The sequence below is a fragment of the Heptranchias perlo genome, chromosome 4 (assembly GCF_035084215.1).
Source record: "Heptranchias perlo isolate sHepPer1 chromosome 4, sHepPer1.hap1, whole genome shotgun sequence".
NCBI lineage: Eukaryota > Metazoa > Chordata > Chondrichthyes > Hexanchiformes > Hexanchidae > Heptranchias > Heptranchias perlo.
Genome location: NC_090328.1, coordinates 30,556,958 through 30,576,069, shown reverse-complemented (window position 1 = coordinate 30,576,069; position 19,112 = coordinate 30,556,958). Strand labels below are relative to the sequence as shown.

Sequence of the window (19,112 nt, the reverse complement as noted above, 5' to 3'; positions counted from 1 at the left end):
CCACGATTCCTTCATCCTCCGCGAGTCCAACATCCCGCCCCTCTTCCACGCACCGAACACCCGCAAGGGCTGGCTCCTCGGGGACAAGGGATACCCCCTGCACACGTGGCTCATGACACCTCTGAGGAACCCCACCACCAAGCAACAGCTTCGATATAACGACAGCCACGTCGCTACCGGGTGTGCAATTGAGCATGCTATACGACTGCTCAAGATGCGCTTCAGGTGCCTTGATCATTCTGGAGGAGCGCTTCAATATGCACCAGACAGAGTGGGTCGCATTATAGTAGTGTGTTGTGTCCTGTACAACATGGCACAACAGAGAGGGGTGCTGCTTGAGGAGGCCCCATCCACATCTGCCACCCACATTAAGGAGGAGGAGGAGGCGGGGGGGGGAGGAGGAGCAACCCATGGGCAGAACAGTGGCTCACCTGGCTGCTCGTGAGGCCAGGGAGTCACTGATATGTGAACGGTTCTCCTAACATCAGACAGTGTGAAGAGTCCAGGCCTCACACCACCTGGACAGATACACCCACTGTAGAGTGACCCAATGGGTGGCATCAAGTGTGGGCGTTCATGGTGAACCTCATGAAAGGGCCTTATTACAGAAGCCAGTCAAGCATGGCCAAGACGTGGCAGTAGTGGTGACAATAATAATATTTAATGTGCGCTTAACAAAAAGCAAATATAAATAAAAAACATGACCAACTGTCAAACACCCTTGTGCATCCCCTTTGTGCTCACAAAACCTTTGCCTTTCGCTTCCGACTACTTCGACGTGGTGCATCCCCTGTGGCTGCAGCAGAGGTAGTGGCAGGTTGCTCTTGTTCATGCCCTGACCGATTAGATGCTTTGGGCCTACGCCCTCTGGGTTTCAGTGCCCATGAGGGCTCCTCCAAAGACTGCTCCACCTGCACCTGTGCAGGGGCAGACTCGGCCACCTGGAGAAGAGGCAGCATTGCGGGTACTGGTTGAGAGGGGGACAACGGGTGAAACGTGGGGGCGCTTTGAGTGGCATCCGCACTTCCATGTCCCCTTTCGCCATCATCCTTCTCCAGGGCCAGGCCCACACCACTCCTACCACTCTGCTGGACGACAGTTTGGCCAGTGCTGGTGTATCTGCCTGCCTGTTTAAGGCGGCAGAATATTGCTCACCCTGAGTCCGAAGGGTTGTTGTCAGGATCAGATTGGGCTCATTTGTGAGCTGTGCTTGATGTTCCATGGACGCTAGCCTTCCCTCCACCGCAGACATTCCCGCACTTACCCACAACAGTATCTCAGAGATGCCCTCACGTCCCTGTGACAGTATCTCAGAGATTCCCTCCTGTACCTATCCCACCATTCCATTCATGCAGGAGTTGGACTCCTCCATCCTATGCGCAATTGTGGAGAGTGCGCGTGGCACCTGTTCCGGCACCTGTTCCAGCACCTCACAAATGTGCTGCCGAGCAGAGCCTGGAGAAGAGTGGTCCCACCGACGCGGACTCTCCACAGCTGCCCCGCCACCAGTGTCTGCTCGTGCTCACGTGTGTGTGGTAACTCACCATGTGTGACCCCAACTAACTGCGGACTGGGACCCACCGAGGTTTGTGTATCTGCGCTGGTGGATGGCTCGCTCAGATCTGCTGCACCCTCAGGCCAGCAGGTCCTCTGAGGAATTGCCCTCCACCGTCACTGCGGTCGCTGAAGGCCCTGTAAGAAAACAGAAGGCAATAATAAGCATGATCACAGATGTTGAGATGCTGAAGATGGCAAGGCATGTTAACATCAATTCATGTTGTGTGTGCTGAATATTAAAGTTCTGTCACCAGACGTTTGTCGGCTGCCAGTCTCGCCATCCCTGACGGACAGGCACTCGAGGGTGTGGCTCAGCTCCAGCGCCTCCTGCTCTGAGTCTGTGAGGACGACTATCTGTTGCGAACCCCCTCCGGTCCTCGCCCTCTCCCATGCATTCTGGGCTCTCTTCTCCTATAAGGGGAGAAAGTACAGACGCGTGAGTGAGTGATGGTAACGTGGCCAACTGATGAATGCATTGGTTTGGGTGCGGCCGACTATGAAAGAGATGCATCAGAAGGTGAGTATGAGACAGAGCCATGACGTTGTATGAGGATTAGGTTGAGTAATGGGGAGCTGAGGAAGTGCAGGTAAGTTGAGGATGAGCTTTGAGTGGGTGCAAGAAGTGATGTGATAGAGTAGTGTTGGCAGTGCAGAATGAGTTGGGGGGGGGGCGGGGGCGGTGATGTGGAAGATGGTATGTAGGAGAATGAGTAAGTGTACTCACTTTGGCTGACCTAGTTAGGTCATTGAAGTGCTTCTTGCACTGGATCCAGGTGCGGGAGATGTTGCTGATGCTGATGACTTCCTCTGCCACCTCGAGCCAGGCCTTCTTGGTGGCAGAGGGAAGCCACTTCCTCCCGTCCACCAGGTAGAACACATCCCTCCTCCTCCTCACCCCAATAGTAGCACTTGGAGTGAGGCATCACTAAATCTAGGAGCAGTCTTTCCCCTGGGCTGCTCCATTGTGCTGTTTGGGTTTTTGCTCCAGGAGCAGCCATTGGAGGACTGCCCCTTTAAATAGAGCTCCTCCAGCTGACAGCCTGTGATGCGGGTGCGCAGTCCGCCCTTGCCTACATCCCTGGCATAAACAAATGATAAGGCATCAAGTATACTTCTTCCCAGCGAACTGGCTCATTAAGGTCTTCTATCCATACAGCATGCTCCACTGTCTTTTCCAATCTCCATGTAGGTAGGGCCAACTCAGTATAATGCTCTCTCCAAGCCTCAAGGCTGCTCCCATGAATTTGTTATAGATAAGTCTGACTTGACAGTCATTAGCGCTTGCCCAGAAGAACTAATTCATTTATGATAGCAGACTTTAGCTAATGGGATAATGATTTAGGATCATTTTTCTGTGGTTGTGCACCCTTGCAGATGAACGGAACCCATTAATCCTGCTTCATTTCCCTAATAACACTCTTGACCTCACAATGTTCTGCATCATAACCTACCCTCAGAAGTTCTTGATTGCCGTAAAGAGGTTTGAAGTACTACTTTAAAGGCCCACTGTCTTTCACCAGACAGCTGCCTTTCTTTTTGTAGTTACCTGAGTAGATGAGCAGCTGGCAGAATTTAGAATCATAGAATCATAGAAAGGTTACAGCATGGAAGGAGGCCATTGGGTGCTTCCATTTGTTTTTGATGTCAGCTTGAGAGACAAGAAAATCATTGACCATGACATCCATTATAAACTTCATCCTCTAAATGGCCATACAGACGTGGTTCCAGGCTTTGTAATTGGAAATGTTAGACGTTTAGAACAGGGAGCAAGAGAAACTTATTTACACAGTGCATTGTGAGGCCGTGGAATTCACTTCCAGGGAAAGTGATTGAGGCAAAAAGTATGTCAACATTCATGATTAGATTGGATAGATTGATGAAGGCAAATGGGATAGTGATATGGGATCAAGGAGGGTAAATGTGATTAGGATTGTTTGCTCGTTTGGAGGGTACATGCGACATGGATTTCTTTGCCTGAATGGCCTGTTTCCATATTGCAACGCCTATGCATTTCTATGTAAATATCCTTCTCTTGGCTGACCATCTTGGCCTGATCACTTATAGCAGAGACCATTAGCCACTCTGATTTAGCATTCACCCTTTGTCGTGAGGCCAACATCTTGCCCAAACAGCTATGAGCAGGCTTCTTTATGATGAAGTAATCTGAAATTTCCCAGCAAAGTCAAACAATGTAATTGGAAAGCAAAGGGAATACCAAGATATTCAGTAAAGATCAATTGTTTATGCAGAGCCAAGAGAAGAAAACATAAGAACATAGAGCATGAATAAGCCCATCCATGTATCATGTTCAGTCTATCCTCTGTGGAATCTATCCCATCCATTTAATGCTCCATGATCTCCAAAGATAAATAAACAAACTCTAGAGTATTCATCCACATAGCTCCGCTATTCAATAATGGCCTGCTAACCTTCATTGACAAGAATTCCTCTATCATAGCTACAGCAGCAAAGGACCTTCATGTCCTGCGAATACATTTTTCTCTCAGTCTATACCTATCCCAATCCTGGGAGACGTAAGGGTGGAAATTATTGTTTTAATTCAAAATTAAAAATTAAAAATTGTTCTGGTACAAACAATTAATGTGTTTATACCAAATTCCTTTCTATGCTATTTTTATCCACGTGTTAATTAATTTGTTTTAAACAGGTTATTGCCTGAATATCTGTATTACAATAGTGATGAATATGTTAAATTTTCATACCAGAAGCACGTTTTTTGCTATTTCTACCATATGATAACAAACTGAGAAAACGGAAAGTTGAACATCGATTAAGGAGTAACTACTTTACATTTAGAATTGTTAACTTACAGAATAGTGAACACGAAGGCAATTGGTGCACTCAAAAAAGAGATGGATGCATTCCTGATTCCACAGGGAGCATAAGGATACAGATTTGGCAATAAACAGGAGGGAGATAACATTTCATTGAGCATGTGTGGAACATGCAGCTACTGGTTTTAATAATTAGAGGGGTGAATACTATATTTTGTTCTTTTCCACCGATACATTTTAAGAAATTCCATCACAGCCATTTTGTCCTCTCCAAATTGGAGGGGGGATTTACAGATGCAGACATCAAGTTTTTGGAACGGTTTGCATTTACTGATGTGTTTTTCTGGTGCAATGAACAATTTGACCTGAGTAGAAAAATAACTAGGATTACAAAATATTTTTTCAGTTCAGATGGATCATGTATTTTGGGTGGATGTACGTTCAGGAATGTGCACATACGTAGCTGTGAGCTGTGTGAATGCACAGAGAAACAGTTCAAGTAAAACAGGCCTGGTTTTCATCTTGTTAATTGCTATAAATAGTTTACAGCAGTGGTTTGCATGTGTTCAGCCTCGTGGCTGGAACATATCCTTCAGTACTCGCATACTCCCGGGGGGAGTAATGTATTTGGTCATTTTCCTTTCCTCCTTAATGAAAGTACCTAGAGTACACTCGCCATTTCATGAGGGTGATATTGTCAATGTTCAGTGTGGGGTTCTGCAGGCACTAACACATATACAGTGTATCAGAGAACTATTGCTGCTTTTACTTTGCTGTGCTGCTGATGATAGCAACACTGATTGCTGTTGGAAAGGTTTGACTCACCAAGAGAGATGACTTCTGAAGGTGTTTCTGGAGACAATATCACCACTGGAGGAAGTGGCTCTGCACCCTCGCAGGCCAGTGACTGCGTTTGGTGGTTCTCAGATCCTCGGGAGGGACTCCCACCAAAATCAGAAGTATTGTCGGCAATAGTTTGGTATATACAACATTGTAACAATGGCACAGGTGCAAGCTCATACAAGCACATTGCTTTTCTGTTCTTCTGGCTGAGGTGGAAACTGCCCTGCACTATAAACTGGGGAGATTCGCTGAATTTCCCACCATTAACGTCCTGGGGGTCACCATTGACCAGAAACTTAACTGGACCAGCCACATAAATACTGTGGCTACAAGAGCAGGTCAGAGGCTGGGTATTCTACGGCGAGTGACTCACCACCTGACTCCCCAAAGCCTTTCTACCATCTACAAGGCACAAGTCAGGAGTGTGATGGAATACTCTCCACTTGCCTGGATGAGTGCAGCTCCAACAACACTCAAGAAGCTCGACTCCATCCAGGACAAAGCAGTCCGCTTGATTGGCACCCCATCCACCACCCTAAACATTTACTCCCTCCACCACCGGCGTACAGTGGCTGCAGTGTGTACCATCCACAGGATGCACTGCAGCAACTTGCCAAGGCTTCTTTGACAGCACCTCCCAAACCTACGACCTCTGCCACCTAGAAGGACAAGAGCAGCAGGCACATGGGAACAACACCACCTGCACGTTCCCCTCCAAGTCACACACCATCCCGACTTGGAAATATATCGCCGTTCCTTCATCGTCGCTGGGTCAAAATCCTGGAACTCTCTACCTAACAGCACTGTGGGAGAACCTTCCACACGGACTGCAGCAGTTCAGGAAGGCGGCTCACCACCACCTTCTCAAGGGCAATTAGGGATGGGCAATAAATGCTGGCCTTGCCAGTGACGCCCACATCCCATGAACGAATAAAAAAAATTCTACAACACCAGGATCCTAAGGCAATATAAACTGCCCCATCAGTTTAATTTTCTCTCTCTCTCTGTTCTCACTCACTCTGTCTGCTTTCTCATTCCTGTGCCTCCATCTCTTTTGTCTTACCTGGTAATGTCTTTTTCTCCCTCATGTTTCCCTTTATTATTTTGTTGCTGGCTCTCCCTCTCCTCATAATGCGGATTGACAATAGAAAGTTCATTCCAACATTCAGTCGTTAAAATTTCTCTATCAGAGGACTGGCAAGTGCATGTTGGGCTGGAATTTCAGGGATACTTTCTTGGGCAAAGGCTAGTCGTGGTTTGAAGATGCATTCATGGGTCACTACATTTTACACAATGTTATTGCCATAAATCTCTTACATATTGCCCTTGTTCTCTCCTTTGCTAATTCTTGCTCCCTGTTAATAAAGTTTCTTCCATAAAAATATTTCTACTCCAGGAATTCACAGGGAAATGGTAAGAATATTTCATTTATATTTCTTGGTGAGCTTTGGTTCTCATCAGGGATGGTAATTCTGGAGATTGAAGCACTTTTTCATTTTGAACATTTAGCGGTTGATATTCCTGTATTTGCTAATTTTAATGAGTGTAAAGTGCTTCCACTTTATAGCTGTTATTACTAAAATGAACAAGACAGTTATTTCAGCCCTTCGGTGCCAGCATAAAGCACCATCAAAGCATGTGTCACACGCCATCCTTATCACTTCTCTGAGTGAGATTGCTAGTTAACTGTCAATTGGTGCTGGATTATTGGTGTGGTTTGGCTGTCACTCATACCAGTGAGACTCAGTTCACGTAGAGGCAACAGTGGAGATTTTCATCCCATCATTCCAGGTTGCATTCATCCTCAGAACCAAAAAGACAGTGTGTTAATCCAATGTGCCAGGCAGGCGGTTAAGTCTTGTGTTCTTGTATTATTAAAGGAAGATTTCTATATGCGTACAAACTCACAGAGAGATATGTATGGTTTATATATGTTTATATATTTATATGCATATTTTATATCAAACATTTACCTATGTTATATATCAGGCTATTTTTATATTAAACAGAAAGTGTATGGAAGGATGTAACATGTTACTTTTAGAAATAATAAATTAGACTCCTCCAGTACTGAGGAGAGATATTTAAAATTGTAGTAGTTATCACTTTCATACTTAAGTGACTAGAGTATTTGAATTGTTTACTACTAATTTTAGCAAAAATGTAGCAGATTTAGGTGTGCTGATGCTAACTATTATAATGACAATAATCTGGAGTCCAGAGAACATAATACACTCAAACAAATATTTCCAACTCCAATTTCTTGTTCTGCAGCAAGGTAAAACTCCACTGGGAGTGGCAGCAAGAGTCAACCATATCATCATTGTGGATATGATCATCAAAGCAGAAAGATATTGTGCATGGAAAGAGGTGAGTCACCATAGAGCCATTGGTTTGAGAGTCACTGGAAACAAAGCTCAAGATAATCTTTGTATTCCACCTTTGTTTTCTTAACATTTAATTATGGTGGTTTCTCTAAGATGAATGCAGCATTTTCCCTTCAGTTCAAGATGTGTCACATTATTCCTGTTATCCTATTGGCGCAAGACAAAACCGTAAACGTAGCCCATTTTTGGATGGGCATGGGGAAGAATCTCTTTTCTCTCTAGCCCCCTTAGCACCAATTATAACCAAATGGGCAAATCAGTATCATCCTCCTCCACCTCAATGCACTAGGAGGTGATTGAGATTGGCACAGGAATGACTCCCCCTCCAATTTACCAACATTCCCTGTGGGAAGGTGCTTAACCAGCATATTGAATCTGGGTCCTATGACTCTGAAATGCCATGCATTGGTGCGTCAAAGTGCTGTGCCACTGCACTGCATCTGCCTGAGGAAGTCACATGACTAGACCCTCGCTTAAAAAATGCCCTAAACATACATAATAGTTAATGCTGAACATTTCAAGCAATAACTGAATGGAAATGCTACATTTTCAAATGTTATATATCTTTTTCCACTAATTTTGTTTCCTTTCCTCCTGCATTGACCCCTTACTGGAATACGACTCCATAGTCAGCAGGCAACCTCTGGTACCTCGTCCAAATCACCATTATTCCAGTGTGATTCTTGATGGTGTCAGCAGGCTGTTTGACTGGAGGCATCACAGCTCACCTGACATCCACACACACACACACACACACACTACAGATCAAGGATTAAACCTGGGACCCTCCTGGTTTTCACGGCTTAACTACTCATTGGATAAAGTTGCTGAATCAATGGGGAAACCTGTTTTAAATCTTTATGGGAATACTCCAGAAGAGGGCTCTATGACTTTATTAAATCACTGGATTGGGGGTAATATTCTGGCATGGGTGGAGGATTGGTTATCTAACAGGAAGCAGAGAGTTGGGATAAATGGTACATTCTTGGACTGGCGACCAGTAGCCAGTGGTGTTCCGCAGGGGTCGGTGCTGGGTCCCCAACTCTTTACAATCTATATTAACGATTTGGAGGAGGGGACCGAGTGTGACATATCAAAGTTTGCAGATGATACAAAGATGGGAGGGAAAGTAGAGAGTGAGGAGGACATAAAAAACCTACAAGGGGATATAGACAGGCTGGGTGAGTGGGCGGAGATTTGGCAGATGCAATACAATATTGGAAAATGTGAGGTTATGCATTTTGGCAGGAAAAATCAGAGAGCAAGTTATTATCTTAATGGCGAGAAACTGGAAAGTACTGCAGTACAAAGGGATCTGGGGGTCCTAGTGCAAGAAAATCAAAAAGTTAGTATGCAGGTGCAGCAGGTGATCAAGAAGGCCAACGGAATGTTGGCTTTTATTGCTAGGGGGATAGAATATAAAAACAGGGAGGTATTGCTGCAGTTATATAAGGTATTGGTGAGACCGCACCTGGAATACTGCATACAGTTTTGGTGTCCATACTTAAGAAAAGGCATACTTGCTCTCGAGGCAGTACAAAGAAGGTTCACTCGGTTAATCCCGGGGATGAGGGGGTGGACATATGAGGAGAGGTTGAGTAGATTGGGACTCTACTCATTGGAGTTCAGAAGAATGAGAGGCGATCTTATTGAAACATATAAGATTGTGAAGGGGCTTGATCGGGTGGATGCGGTAAGGATGTTCCCAAGGATGGGTGAAACTAGAACTAGGGGCTGCTCTTTCAAAACTGAGATGAGGAGAAACTTCTTCACTCAGGGGGTAGTAGGTCTGTGGAATTTGCTGCCCCAGGAAGCTGTGGAAGCTACATCATTAAATAAATTTAAAACAGAAATAGACAGTTTCCTAGAAGTAAAGGGAATTAGGGGTTACGGGGAGCGGGCAGGAAATTGGACATGAATTTAGATTTGAGGTTAGGATCAGATCAGCCATGATCTTATTGAATGGCGGAGCAGGCTCGAGGGGCCGATTGGCCTACTCCTACTCCTATTTCTTATGTTCTCTAGTTTTTATTGAAAGACATAATCATTTCTGCAATCTATAACAAAAAAATGGAAATTGTAGATTTCCCATGAGGTGGTTGGCCTCTGATTGAAGCTGGTATTTTAGCTGAATTTTCTGAGACAAAGTACTGAAATATACAGCATTTTTGCCCAGCTTCACTTCCGACCATGCTGTGTTTGTTAAAAAGAATTAAAGAAATACCATAGGTTCACTTTTCAGACAAGTACTCTAGAATAAGGTTGTAATAGGGCTTTAAGCTGGAGTATTCATTTAAAAGTTAAAATATCGAGATTTTTGTTTTTTTTAAACCAGTGATTAAACTTTTGGGCTGACAGAGAATGCATAATAAATTTCCAATTTAATAAATTATTGGCAGGGTTACTGATATATGGTGACTGAATAAGTCGAATTTTTATTATTTTTATTACCAATTTTGGGGGTGGTGGTTGGTGTCACCTTCTGCGAATCCATCCATTTTCCCTAGAAAATCATTAATTAGTGGCCTTTATTGGTTGCAGCGTGAGAATACTGTTCATCAGTTTATCACAGTTGGCTAAATGTAACTCGAACAGGACTGGTTGATCTGGTTTAGCTGATTTTTTTTTAAGTCATTCGTTAAAGGTTATGCATTCCTCAGGAACTGCAGAATATGCATCAACACAATTATCTCAAGAAGCTAGAAACGCCCTAATAATCAATGGGCCAGAACTTGCGCAGAGCAGCATGGCAATGCTCGCCATAGCTCCTGCGGATTAACGAAAGTACTTGCTGCGGGCTCGGTGGCGTTGACTTGCGTGCTTGATTTTGAACTTTAAAAAAAAAATTGTCGCTATCGACTCATCCTCTGAGCAGCATGAGTTGACGTGCGTGGAACAGTCTGTGAGAGTAGAAGTCACGGCCACAATCAGGCAAGCAGACTTCATTCACTTAAAGTTAGTATTTTGGAAGTCATTGTAAATAAAAATTTTAATTCTTTTATAAAAAGCCAAAGAAATAATTAAATTGAAGGGAAAAGTAAAAAAATAATTAATTTTTAAACTTTTTTTAATGACCAAAAACTATTAAAATAAGGAGTAATGAGACTCCACATTTTTAAAAGTTAATTTTTAGTTGTTTGGCAGTCATTAAGACTTTTAAAACTTAGTATAGACCTGGTATTTTTAAGCATTTGGTGGCATAATTAGTTACTTTCCAGCTGGGCAGATGAGCAAGTTTGCGATTTTTATTTGATTTCTCTGGTTGCAGCATGCGATGGCCCTTTAATTCAAAGCTGTCAAATCGCCAGTGAACCACTAGGAGCCAGTTCACGATTTCCGCATTTTAGTGCACATGTGCAAACGCGGGAACTTGCTCCTTCAATTCGCCATTAAAAACGGAGAGCGCCGTTGAGCTCCTCCGTTATTTTGGGAGCAAGTTCTGCCCCATTGTGTTTACCAAATAAAGCACAGTATTTTTCACACTTTAATCTGTTTGAACAAACTCCTCTCAGGAACAGCACAATCTGGCCTTCTGACTCCATAGGGCCAATTTTCATCTTCCTACTACCCTAATTTGGGATGCTAGAGGACGGTAGAGGTCGGGGATTCCAGCAGAAATCAGTTCTGCCAAATTCCCACTGGTTTAAGGCCCTGCTCTTCTGAAGCTTCTGCTCAAAGCAGGTGAGTGCTTCAACAACAACAACAACTTGCATTTATACGTGGTACGTTGCACCTTTAACGTAGTAAAAATGTCCCAAGGCGCTTCACAGTGGCATTATCAGACAAAATTTGACACCAAGCCACTTTTGGAGATATTAGGACAGGTGATCAAAAGATTGGTCAAAGAGGTAGGTTTTAAGGAGCGTCTTAAAGGAGGAGAGAGAGGTAGAGAGGTTTAGGGAGGGAATTCCAGAGTTTAGGGCGTAGGCAGCTGAAGGCATGGCCGCCAATTAAAAGCGCAGAGATCTCAGAGGGTTGTAGGGCTGGAGGAAGTTACAGAGATAGGGAGAGGCGAGGCCACGGAGGGATTTGAAAGCAAGGATGAGAATTTTAAAATCAAAGTGTTGCCGGACTGATGAGCCAATGTAGGTCAACGAGTACAGGGGTGATGATGGGTGAATGGGATCTGGTGCAAGTTAGGATATGGGTAGCAGAGATTTGGATAAGCTCAGGGGTATGCAAAAGGGAAGCGGCACCGCGCCATTTTCTGGTCAATGGGCATGCAAAATGCTGAATGTCCAGCATGCCCAGTGAAACCTGGTGGGCAAGACCTACAGGTGGGAGGGCCTTTAAAAGTCCCGCAGTCAAAGGCTTTAAGTCTTTTAAAGGACCTTCTTGTAGTTATTTTTTATTTTATCCCCTCAGCTGGCACTTAGGCTTTCATGAGACTTTGTGCCAGTTGCTGGTTATTTATTTTGTCCTGAGCTCCCTTTAATTGCACCAGATGGTTTGCCACCAGGAATCCCTTGAGCTGATATGTCTGGAGATAAAGGGGACTAGCGGAAGGATGACAGGCAGATCAGGCTGCCTGAGTCGTGCTCTGTGCACTCCTGCCTGCACCAGCACCCCAACATCTGCAGAGGGATAGCAAACCTCACTTTGTCAGATGCTTTTGGTGCAGGCTACTCTTTCCCAGTGATGGAAGTTTCTTCAGAAGCATCCCAATCACAACATGCCATGCTTTATGTGGCATTTCATGAAAGAAGGCATGCCAGGGTGATCAAGTGCCATGTTGCCTGCCTGGAACATCTGCCAACATGCCATCAACCATTTCCATAGGCCCTGGATAACCCACCTGGGAATGACAGTGGTACACTGGCTTCTCAGGGTCTGGATCAGTAGAGGGGACTAACATGCAGCATAGAGGTTGCACAATGTGCAGCAATAGTAAAGGTTAGCTGTGGTCTGAAACTTGGCTGAACCTTCTTGCAGGCGTGCTGCAGTGCTGACCTATAGAATGGTGCTGTAGAGTGCACTGAGGAACACCCTTCTCTTAAGCAGCGCATGCAGCACCATCTCTACTTTAGCATCCATCAAGAAGTCTCAAATTTTTGCATTGTATATGATGGCAGGGACGAGTGGCGGGCAGCCAACCCGCTCCCAGGAGGCGGGTCGGGCCTTAAAACCTTTCAAGGAGGCTTCAGGCCTCCATTTTTAATTACTTCCCCATTTCAACCTCGGGGGGCCGAGATTCCCGGTCCTTCTGTTTTACGCCTCGTGAAAGGAGGTGAGAAGGCCAGAGACTGCAGGTAAGTGCCTAGAAAGGCACAGCTTGTGGGCCCGGAGGAGCAGGAGTGCTTCCCCCAGGCCCAAGAAGCCTACATGCACCGATGGACTCTCCCCCCCCCAATCGCGGAGCCCCGACCCTGACCCTGACCCCGATCCTTCTCTTCCGACACCGATCTTCCCCCTCCGACCCCAACCCTGTCCCCCCGACCCTGACCCCGATCCTCTGACCCCGATCCTCTGACCCCAACCCCAACACCCAACCCTCCCCTTCAATGATCGCGGACCCCCGTGATGACACCCGATTCCACCCCCTCCGTGACTGACCCCTGATCCCATCCCCCATGACTTACGACCCCTGTGCCCACCTATGACCACCCTTGCCCCTTGCCCACCCATGCCCCCCCATTTCCCCCCCCCAATCCATGCAAATAAAGACTTACCTGCAGACTTACGTGCAGACGTCCTCTCCCTGGCTGGTCTCCCGTCTGACTGAGACCAGCCTGTCAATCAGCCGGTCAGTCGGACGGGAAACCGACAAAAAAAAATAAAAGACGTCCTTACGTCAAAATCGTAAGGACGCCTGGGAAACCTGTACTGATGGGTTTCTCGACCTCAAATTGACCCCCCACCCCCTTCTCGGCTCCGTTTGAAAATTGAGGCCCTAGTGTCCATGTTCCCTAGTGAGTTTATAATAGAGGGGGTTGCATCCATTCCAATCTTTTCGTAACATTTTGTTGATGAATGTTCTCATCCAAAACAATGCTGGGAAAAGAACATTCCCACTTTTTGCTGCCAACGCTGATATCAAGTGCTCCCAGGTCAGGAGTATACACTGTGCCAACAAAAACACTTATTTATCCAACACCTGTAACATGAAAAAAACATCCCAATCCAAATGCCTCCAGCCTCAGAACAACACTACATTAAACAGTGTGAAATCTCCATTTCCCACCCGGCTTCTCCTGTGACATGAATCAAACTACCAATTGGTGGTGAATTACAGGCAGCCTTCAACTGTGGGCTTGTACCTATATTAACTAACAGAGGAGAGACATCCACTGGGTCTAACTGGGCTGGACTATTAAACACAAATCGCAGAGATAAATATCCAGTTACAAAAACATATTTTGTTTAAAAGTGCACTTAAAATGTTCTTTCCAATGTAATGTTATTAATATAATTATGATTTTGACTATACAGATTTGAGGGTTAACTTTTTTTTGCTATAATTGTTCATATTTTGCCTAATGAATTTTTAATATTTCTATTTTTAATTGTCTCTAAATAGTTTGTCATTTTCACAAAATTATTACCATATAAAACCAGAGAAACATACATAACATTTCAACAAATTTTCCACACTTGTTAATATTTTCACCCTACATAAGCTACTAATCAGTAATAGGTTTGAATTAAGGCAATACTTTGGACAGATCTTCTTCCTACCCTTAGTGAGAGCTTCTGATTTAAAAAAAAACGTTTTGGAAGTTTTCTACGTATGTAACCAACAGTAAACAATTATATTATGTACTTCCCTCATAATAAGCTAGCAAGTTTCCCAGATAATTGACCATACAACGATCAGACTGAAAGTCAGGAGCCAAGTTTATTGATACTGGTAAAGTTCCAAAGTCCACTTTCTGCAGCCCAAAAGAAAGCAAGAGGACCCAACTGAAAAGACCTAGAGAAGATATTTAGGGGGTATTTTAACTCTTCCCCGCTGGGCGGGAAGAGACCGGATGAGCAGTTAAAATGGAGCGGCTCCATTTACAATTCCGTTCCCACTAATCTCCAGTTTTAACTCCACTGGTTTTGGCGATGGATGAGGTGCCTGCTGAACTCAGGCGGCAGCCTCATGCATAAATGCTAATCGGGTCCTATAACTTTCCGGGCGAGAAGTGAACCAGCAGCATTTAAATGGGAGTTAAAACACCTGGGCCTAATATTTAAGGCAGTAAGTGGCTTATCACTCATCCTGCACACCACCTGCCCGAAACCTGCTCCAGGTTAAAGTCGATCCCATTGCTTTTGAAGTTTGCATTGTAAATATTAATCCTTGCATGCAGTTTAAATGTTGTAGTGGGTCAAATACAACTGAGGTTTGGGAACAAGGACATTTCTTGTAAGCTATAAATAAATGTGTATTCATAAAGTTGAATGACCTGTCAACCAACACTGCAGTGTTTGTTTGCAAGGAATACCTGATACTTGGCTCATGGCTAATTTCAGCCAGTTTTAGCGAGTTAATGATTAATTGTAAGAGCTGAAAGGGGATCCAATGCTTTTCTCATATCTTATGAATTATTTGAAATGCGCACATGCTCTTTAAAGAAAATTAGACTTGATTTGAGGTGTTAAGCTTGGTTCTTATCCCCTCAGTGTGAATTACTGCAGTCATGGTGCATCAACAAAGGCAGCGACAAACCACACAATTACAAGTCCTTCTCAGTTTCTTTCTGTCGCTCCAAATTTCCGCCTTCCTTATTCAGATATATAATTTAATGTCCTTATTATGACGCTAGAGTGAATAAGGTGCGTTAAATATGTTGTTTCAGAGGGGGGCGATTTTAAATCTGTCCGCCTATCGGAAACTGGGCGGGTGGGCAGTTAAGATCGCCCTGGTTACTTACTCGACGGAAAGCTGCCAGGAACTCACTGAGCAACGGCAAGGACAGCCACCTAAGCCAGTGGGGTCTTTCTTTACATATAATGTCCTCAGGACCTAGCTGCAATTCAACTGATGGCCCGTGTGGGAAAACCACTTTAGCTTTCCTACCAAGTGAAGACAACGGGAAGAGGAGCAGGGGCTAAAAGAGGCCATAACACGTAAGTTTATTTACTTTCTATGTGAGCCCAGTAGGAGCAGGAATGCTCCACTGGGCCCCACAAGGAAAGCTTAGGCCTCCCTTGCTGCAGCTCCCCCCCCCACCTTCCTGAGCACTAGACCCCCACTAGACGGTCCCCAAAACTGATCGTGTCACCCCCTGTTGTCGTTCTGCTGTGTGATTTTCCAGGAGGGCTTGGAGGTATGAATGAGTGAAGTTATGCATTCTTCTCTGACCATGCCATTACCTGCAGCCCTCTAGGCATAGATGGTGCTTGAGTGGTCATAGCTCTGTACAAGTATAATAAAAATATTGCTAAGACATGCATTGAAGTTGTTAGCGAGTGAAGTGAAAGAGCCAAGGACAATTCCTCTCTTACAAGTTTGTCCCCTAATCTGCTATTGAAGAGATCCCCAGCTAGTTCAGCTGCTTACACCAACACCAACGGCTGCACCAATGGGAATGCAAATGAGCAGATCCATAAAACTCATGTGTAACTCCCTCCGGAGGCTTCCAGCAGGCATAACATTTTTTGTTAAAAGGGGCAACTGCAGTGTAAATTGTTTCGAGGAAATTCTAGGCCAGGAGTTCCAAAGTGCATTGAGATGCCACAAATATGTCTGGATTATTAAGTGTTCTGTGGGGTTCATAATGGAGCTGGCAGAACATTAAACCATACAGGGCTAGCCTTATTGGAGTTGATCCAGTTTTTTAAATATTCAGAAATCAAGGTGAAGGGGCAAGGCCCAAAGTGCCAGGTCACCACTAAGGCTGAAAGGAGTAAAAAGGAGGATGAAGTTAATCGGGAAGTAGTGATTGGCTGTTACCAAGCCTGGGTTTGTAAAGCCTGATGATTGCAGGAGGATAGAGATCCTGAGGGAAGAGTTGTAGCTGCTTTGAACTTGGTGGAATTGGGTGGCTCTATTGCATTTCTCGTTGTGGCAGGGCAAATGTGGCATGAAAATCATGGGATGACAATGGCATTGAGCTCTGTCCTTGTCTTGCTGACTTTTAACAAATCTTCTCAAAACGGAACCAAACCTGACCTATTTGGAAAGAAAGGCAAACAAGAGCCACGAGCAAACGTAGAATCATAGATTGATAGAATCATACAGCACAGGAGAAGGTTGTTCGGCCCATTGTGCCTGTGCTGGCTTTTTGAAAGAGCTATCCAATTAGTCCCACACCCCTGCTCTTTCCCCATAGCCCTGCAAATTTTCCCCTTCAAGTATTTATCCAGTTGCCTTTTGAAAGTTGTTATTGAATCAACTTCCACCACCCTTTCAGGCAGTGCATTCCAGATCATAACAACTTGCTGCGGAAATTTTTTTCCTCATGTCGCATCTGGTTCTTTTGCCAATTGCTTTAAATCTGTGTCATCTGGTTACCGACCCTTCTGCCACTGGAAACGGTTGCTCCTTATTTACTCTGTCAAAACCCTTCATGATTTTGAACACCTCTATCAAATCTCCTCTTAACCTTCACTGCTCTAAGGAGAACAACCTCAGCTTCTCCAGTCCCTCCACGTAAGTGAAGTCCCTCATCCCTGGTACCATTCTAGTAAATCTCTTCTGCACCCTCTCTCAGGCCTTGACATCCTTCCTAAAACGTGGTGCCCAAAATTGGACACAACACTCTAGCTGAGGCCGAACCAGTGTTTTATAAAGGTTTAGCATAAGTTCCTTGCTTTTGTACTCTATGCCTTTATTTACAAAGCCAAGGATCCCATATGTTTTTTTAACAGCCTTCTCAACTTGTCCTGCCACTGTCAAAGAATTATGTAGATACACCCCTGGGTCTCTCTGTTCCTGCACCCCCTTTAAAATTGTACCATTTTGTTTATATTGCCTCTTCTCATTCTTCTTACCAAAATTTATCATTTCACACTTCTCTGCATTAAATTTCACCTGCCATGTGTCTGCCCATTTCACCAGTCTGTCTATGTCCTCCTGAAGTCTATTACTATCTGAGGTCAAGTTTTCGAGAAAAGTGCTACAGCAGTGGTTCATTGTATTTATGTTCAATTTCTTCAGCTACTCTGTGGTGCAGTGGTGCTTGGATTAAGAGAAGTTAATATTTGAGTGTGCCAGTTGTTTCTTGCCTGGACTTTGTTAGCTCAAATTTTTCACATTGTGCCCTGGAAGAGTGTAACACGAGAAGTTGCATCATACCACAACTGTGTCAAGATTTGGAAAGAATTCTCGCCTGCTGTGTCCTGGTGCTTTTTTGTGCAAATCTGAGGTAAAGTTGTTCCTTATGTTTCAGACAATTCAGGATAGCACTGCAATCCCAGCAAGAAGTTATCCATTAACCTTCAAACCAGACCACACCACGCAGACGAGCCAGCTCCGCACAGCCATATGGAGCATGGCAAACCATAACCTGAAACCAAAAGATTGGAAGAAACTTGCGGTGCAATGGAATTTCACTGAGGAACAAATTAAAGGAATTGGGGAACAATGGACAGGTAAGGATATCTGTTGATATACAGAGTCTCTGCATCTTCATCCCTCTCTATACTCCACACAATTCCCCATCGTGGGTGGGAGATCTGTTCCCAGCAATCTGACAATGCCTTTGAGTATGCACAGGCTTTCTGAGGAGACTCGCTCGCCCTCTCTGTGCAGAAGCATCCAGTCTCTGCTTCCTGCATGGTCAAGATTCGGGACTTGCCATGCAAATAACTGACTCCTAAATACACAGTGGCACAGTATTGGTACAGAAAGGCACTGCACTTCCACCTCATAAAAGTGCTTGGCAAATGTTGCATCAAAATACACCATCCAGCTTTCACGGATAATCATGATGAAAATAATGCATGGTTCCTCTGGATATTCTTCCTTCTTAAACTAAAAAGTTTACAAAACGCTCTTTCAATGTTGTTTTATCTATACAATGACAGTAACAAAGGTTTTTTATACAATTAATCCATCCCCAATCAAATGAATGGGGGATCAGCCAGGCATTTCAATTAGTTTGCAAGAATATTTGCCCTTCTGTAGTTTGTTTGCTATTTCTGAAAGAGTGTAGAGAAAGCAACACCGTGAGGATGATAAATGGTAAGTGATGTTTGTCCCTGTGGGGGGAGATTGCACTTCCATATCAGGTAAACGGAAACTCTTCCTGTATGGCTTTCTCTGTAGCTTCATTTGGAGACTCTTAACCAAGGTTTTAGCCACCTATGCCCCACACTCTGGAATTCCCTCCCTTAACCCCTTCACCTCTGTTTCCTCCTTCAAGACCATCCTTAAAACCTATCTCTTTGACCAAGTTTTTGGTCACCCCTACTGCTATCTCCTTCTTTGGCTTGGCATCCATATTTTTCCTTGCGCCTCTGTGAAGCACTTTGGGATGCTTTTTTATGTTAAAGGCGTTAAATAAATGTACGTTGTTGTATGATAACCTTTTGTAGACAGTCTTGTTTGTACCTGATGTATCAGTTTTGAATAGCACTTAATTAAGAGTCTAAAATCCTG

General features: G+C 44.4%; 1 protein-coding gene across 1 annotated transcript in view; it reads left to right on the top strand.

Annotated features, from left to right (window-relative positions):
- Positions 1-19,112, top strand: part of LOC137320823 (ankyrin repeat and death domain-containing protein 1B-like) — a 79,329-nt gene that overhangs the window by 32,491 nt on the left and 27,726 nt on the right. The window contains exons 12-13 of the mRNA XM_067982697.1: positions 7,470-7,565; positions 17,902-18,103. Coding sequence (XP_067838798.1) covers positions 7,470-7,565; positions 17,902-18,103 — 298 coding nt within the window. The remainder of the gene's footprint in view (positions 1-7,469; positions 7,566-17,901; positions 18,104-19,112) is intronic.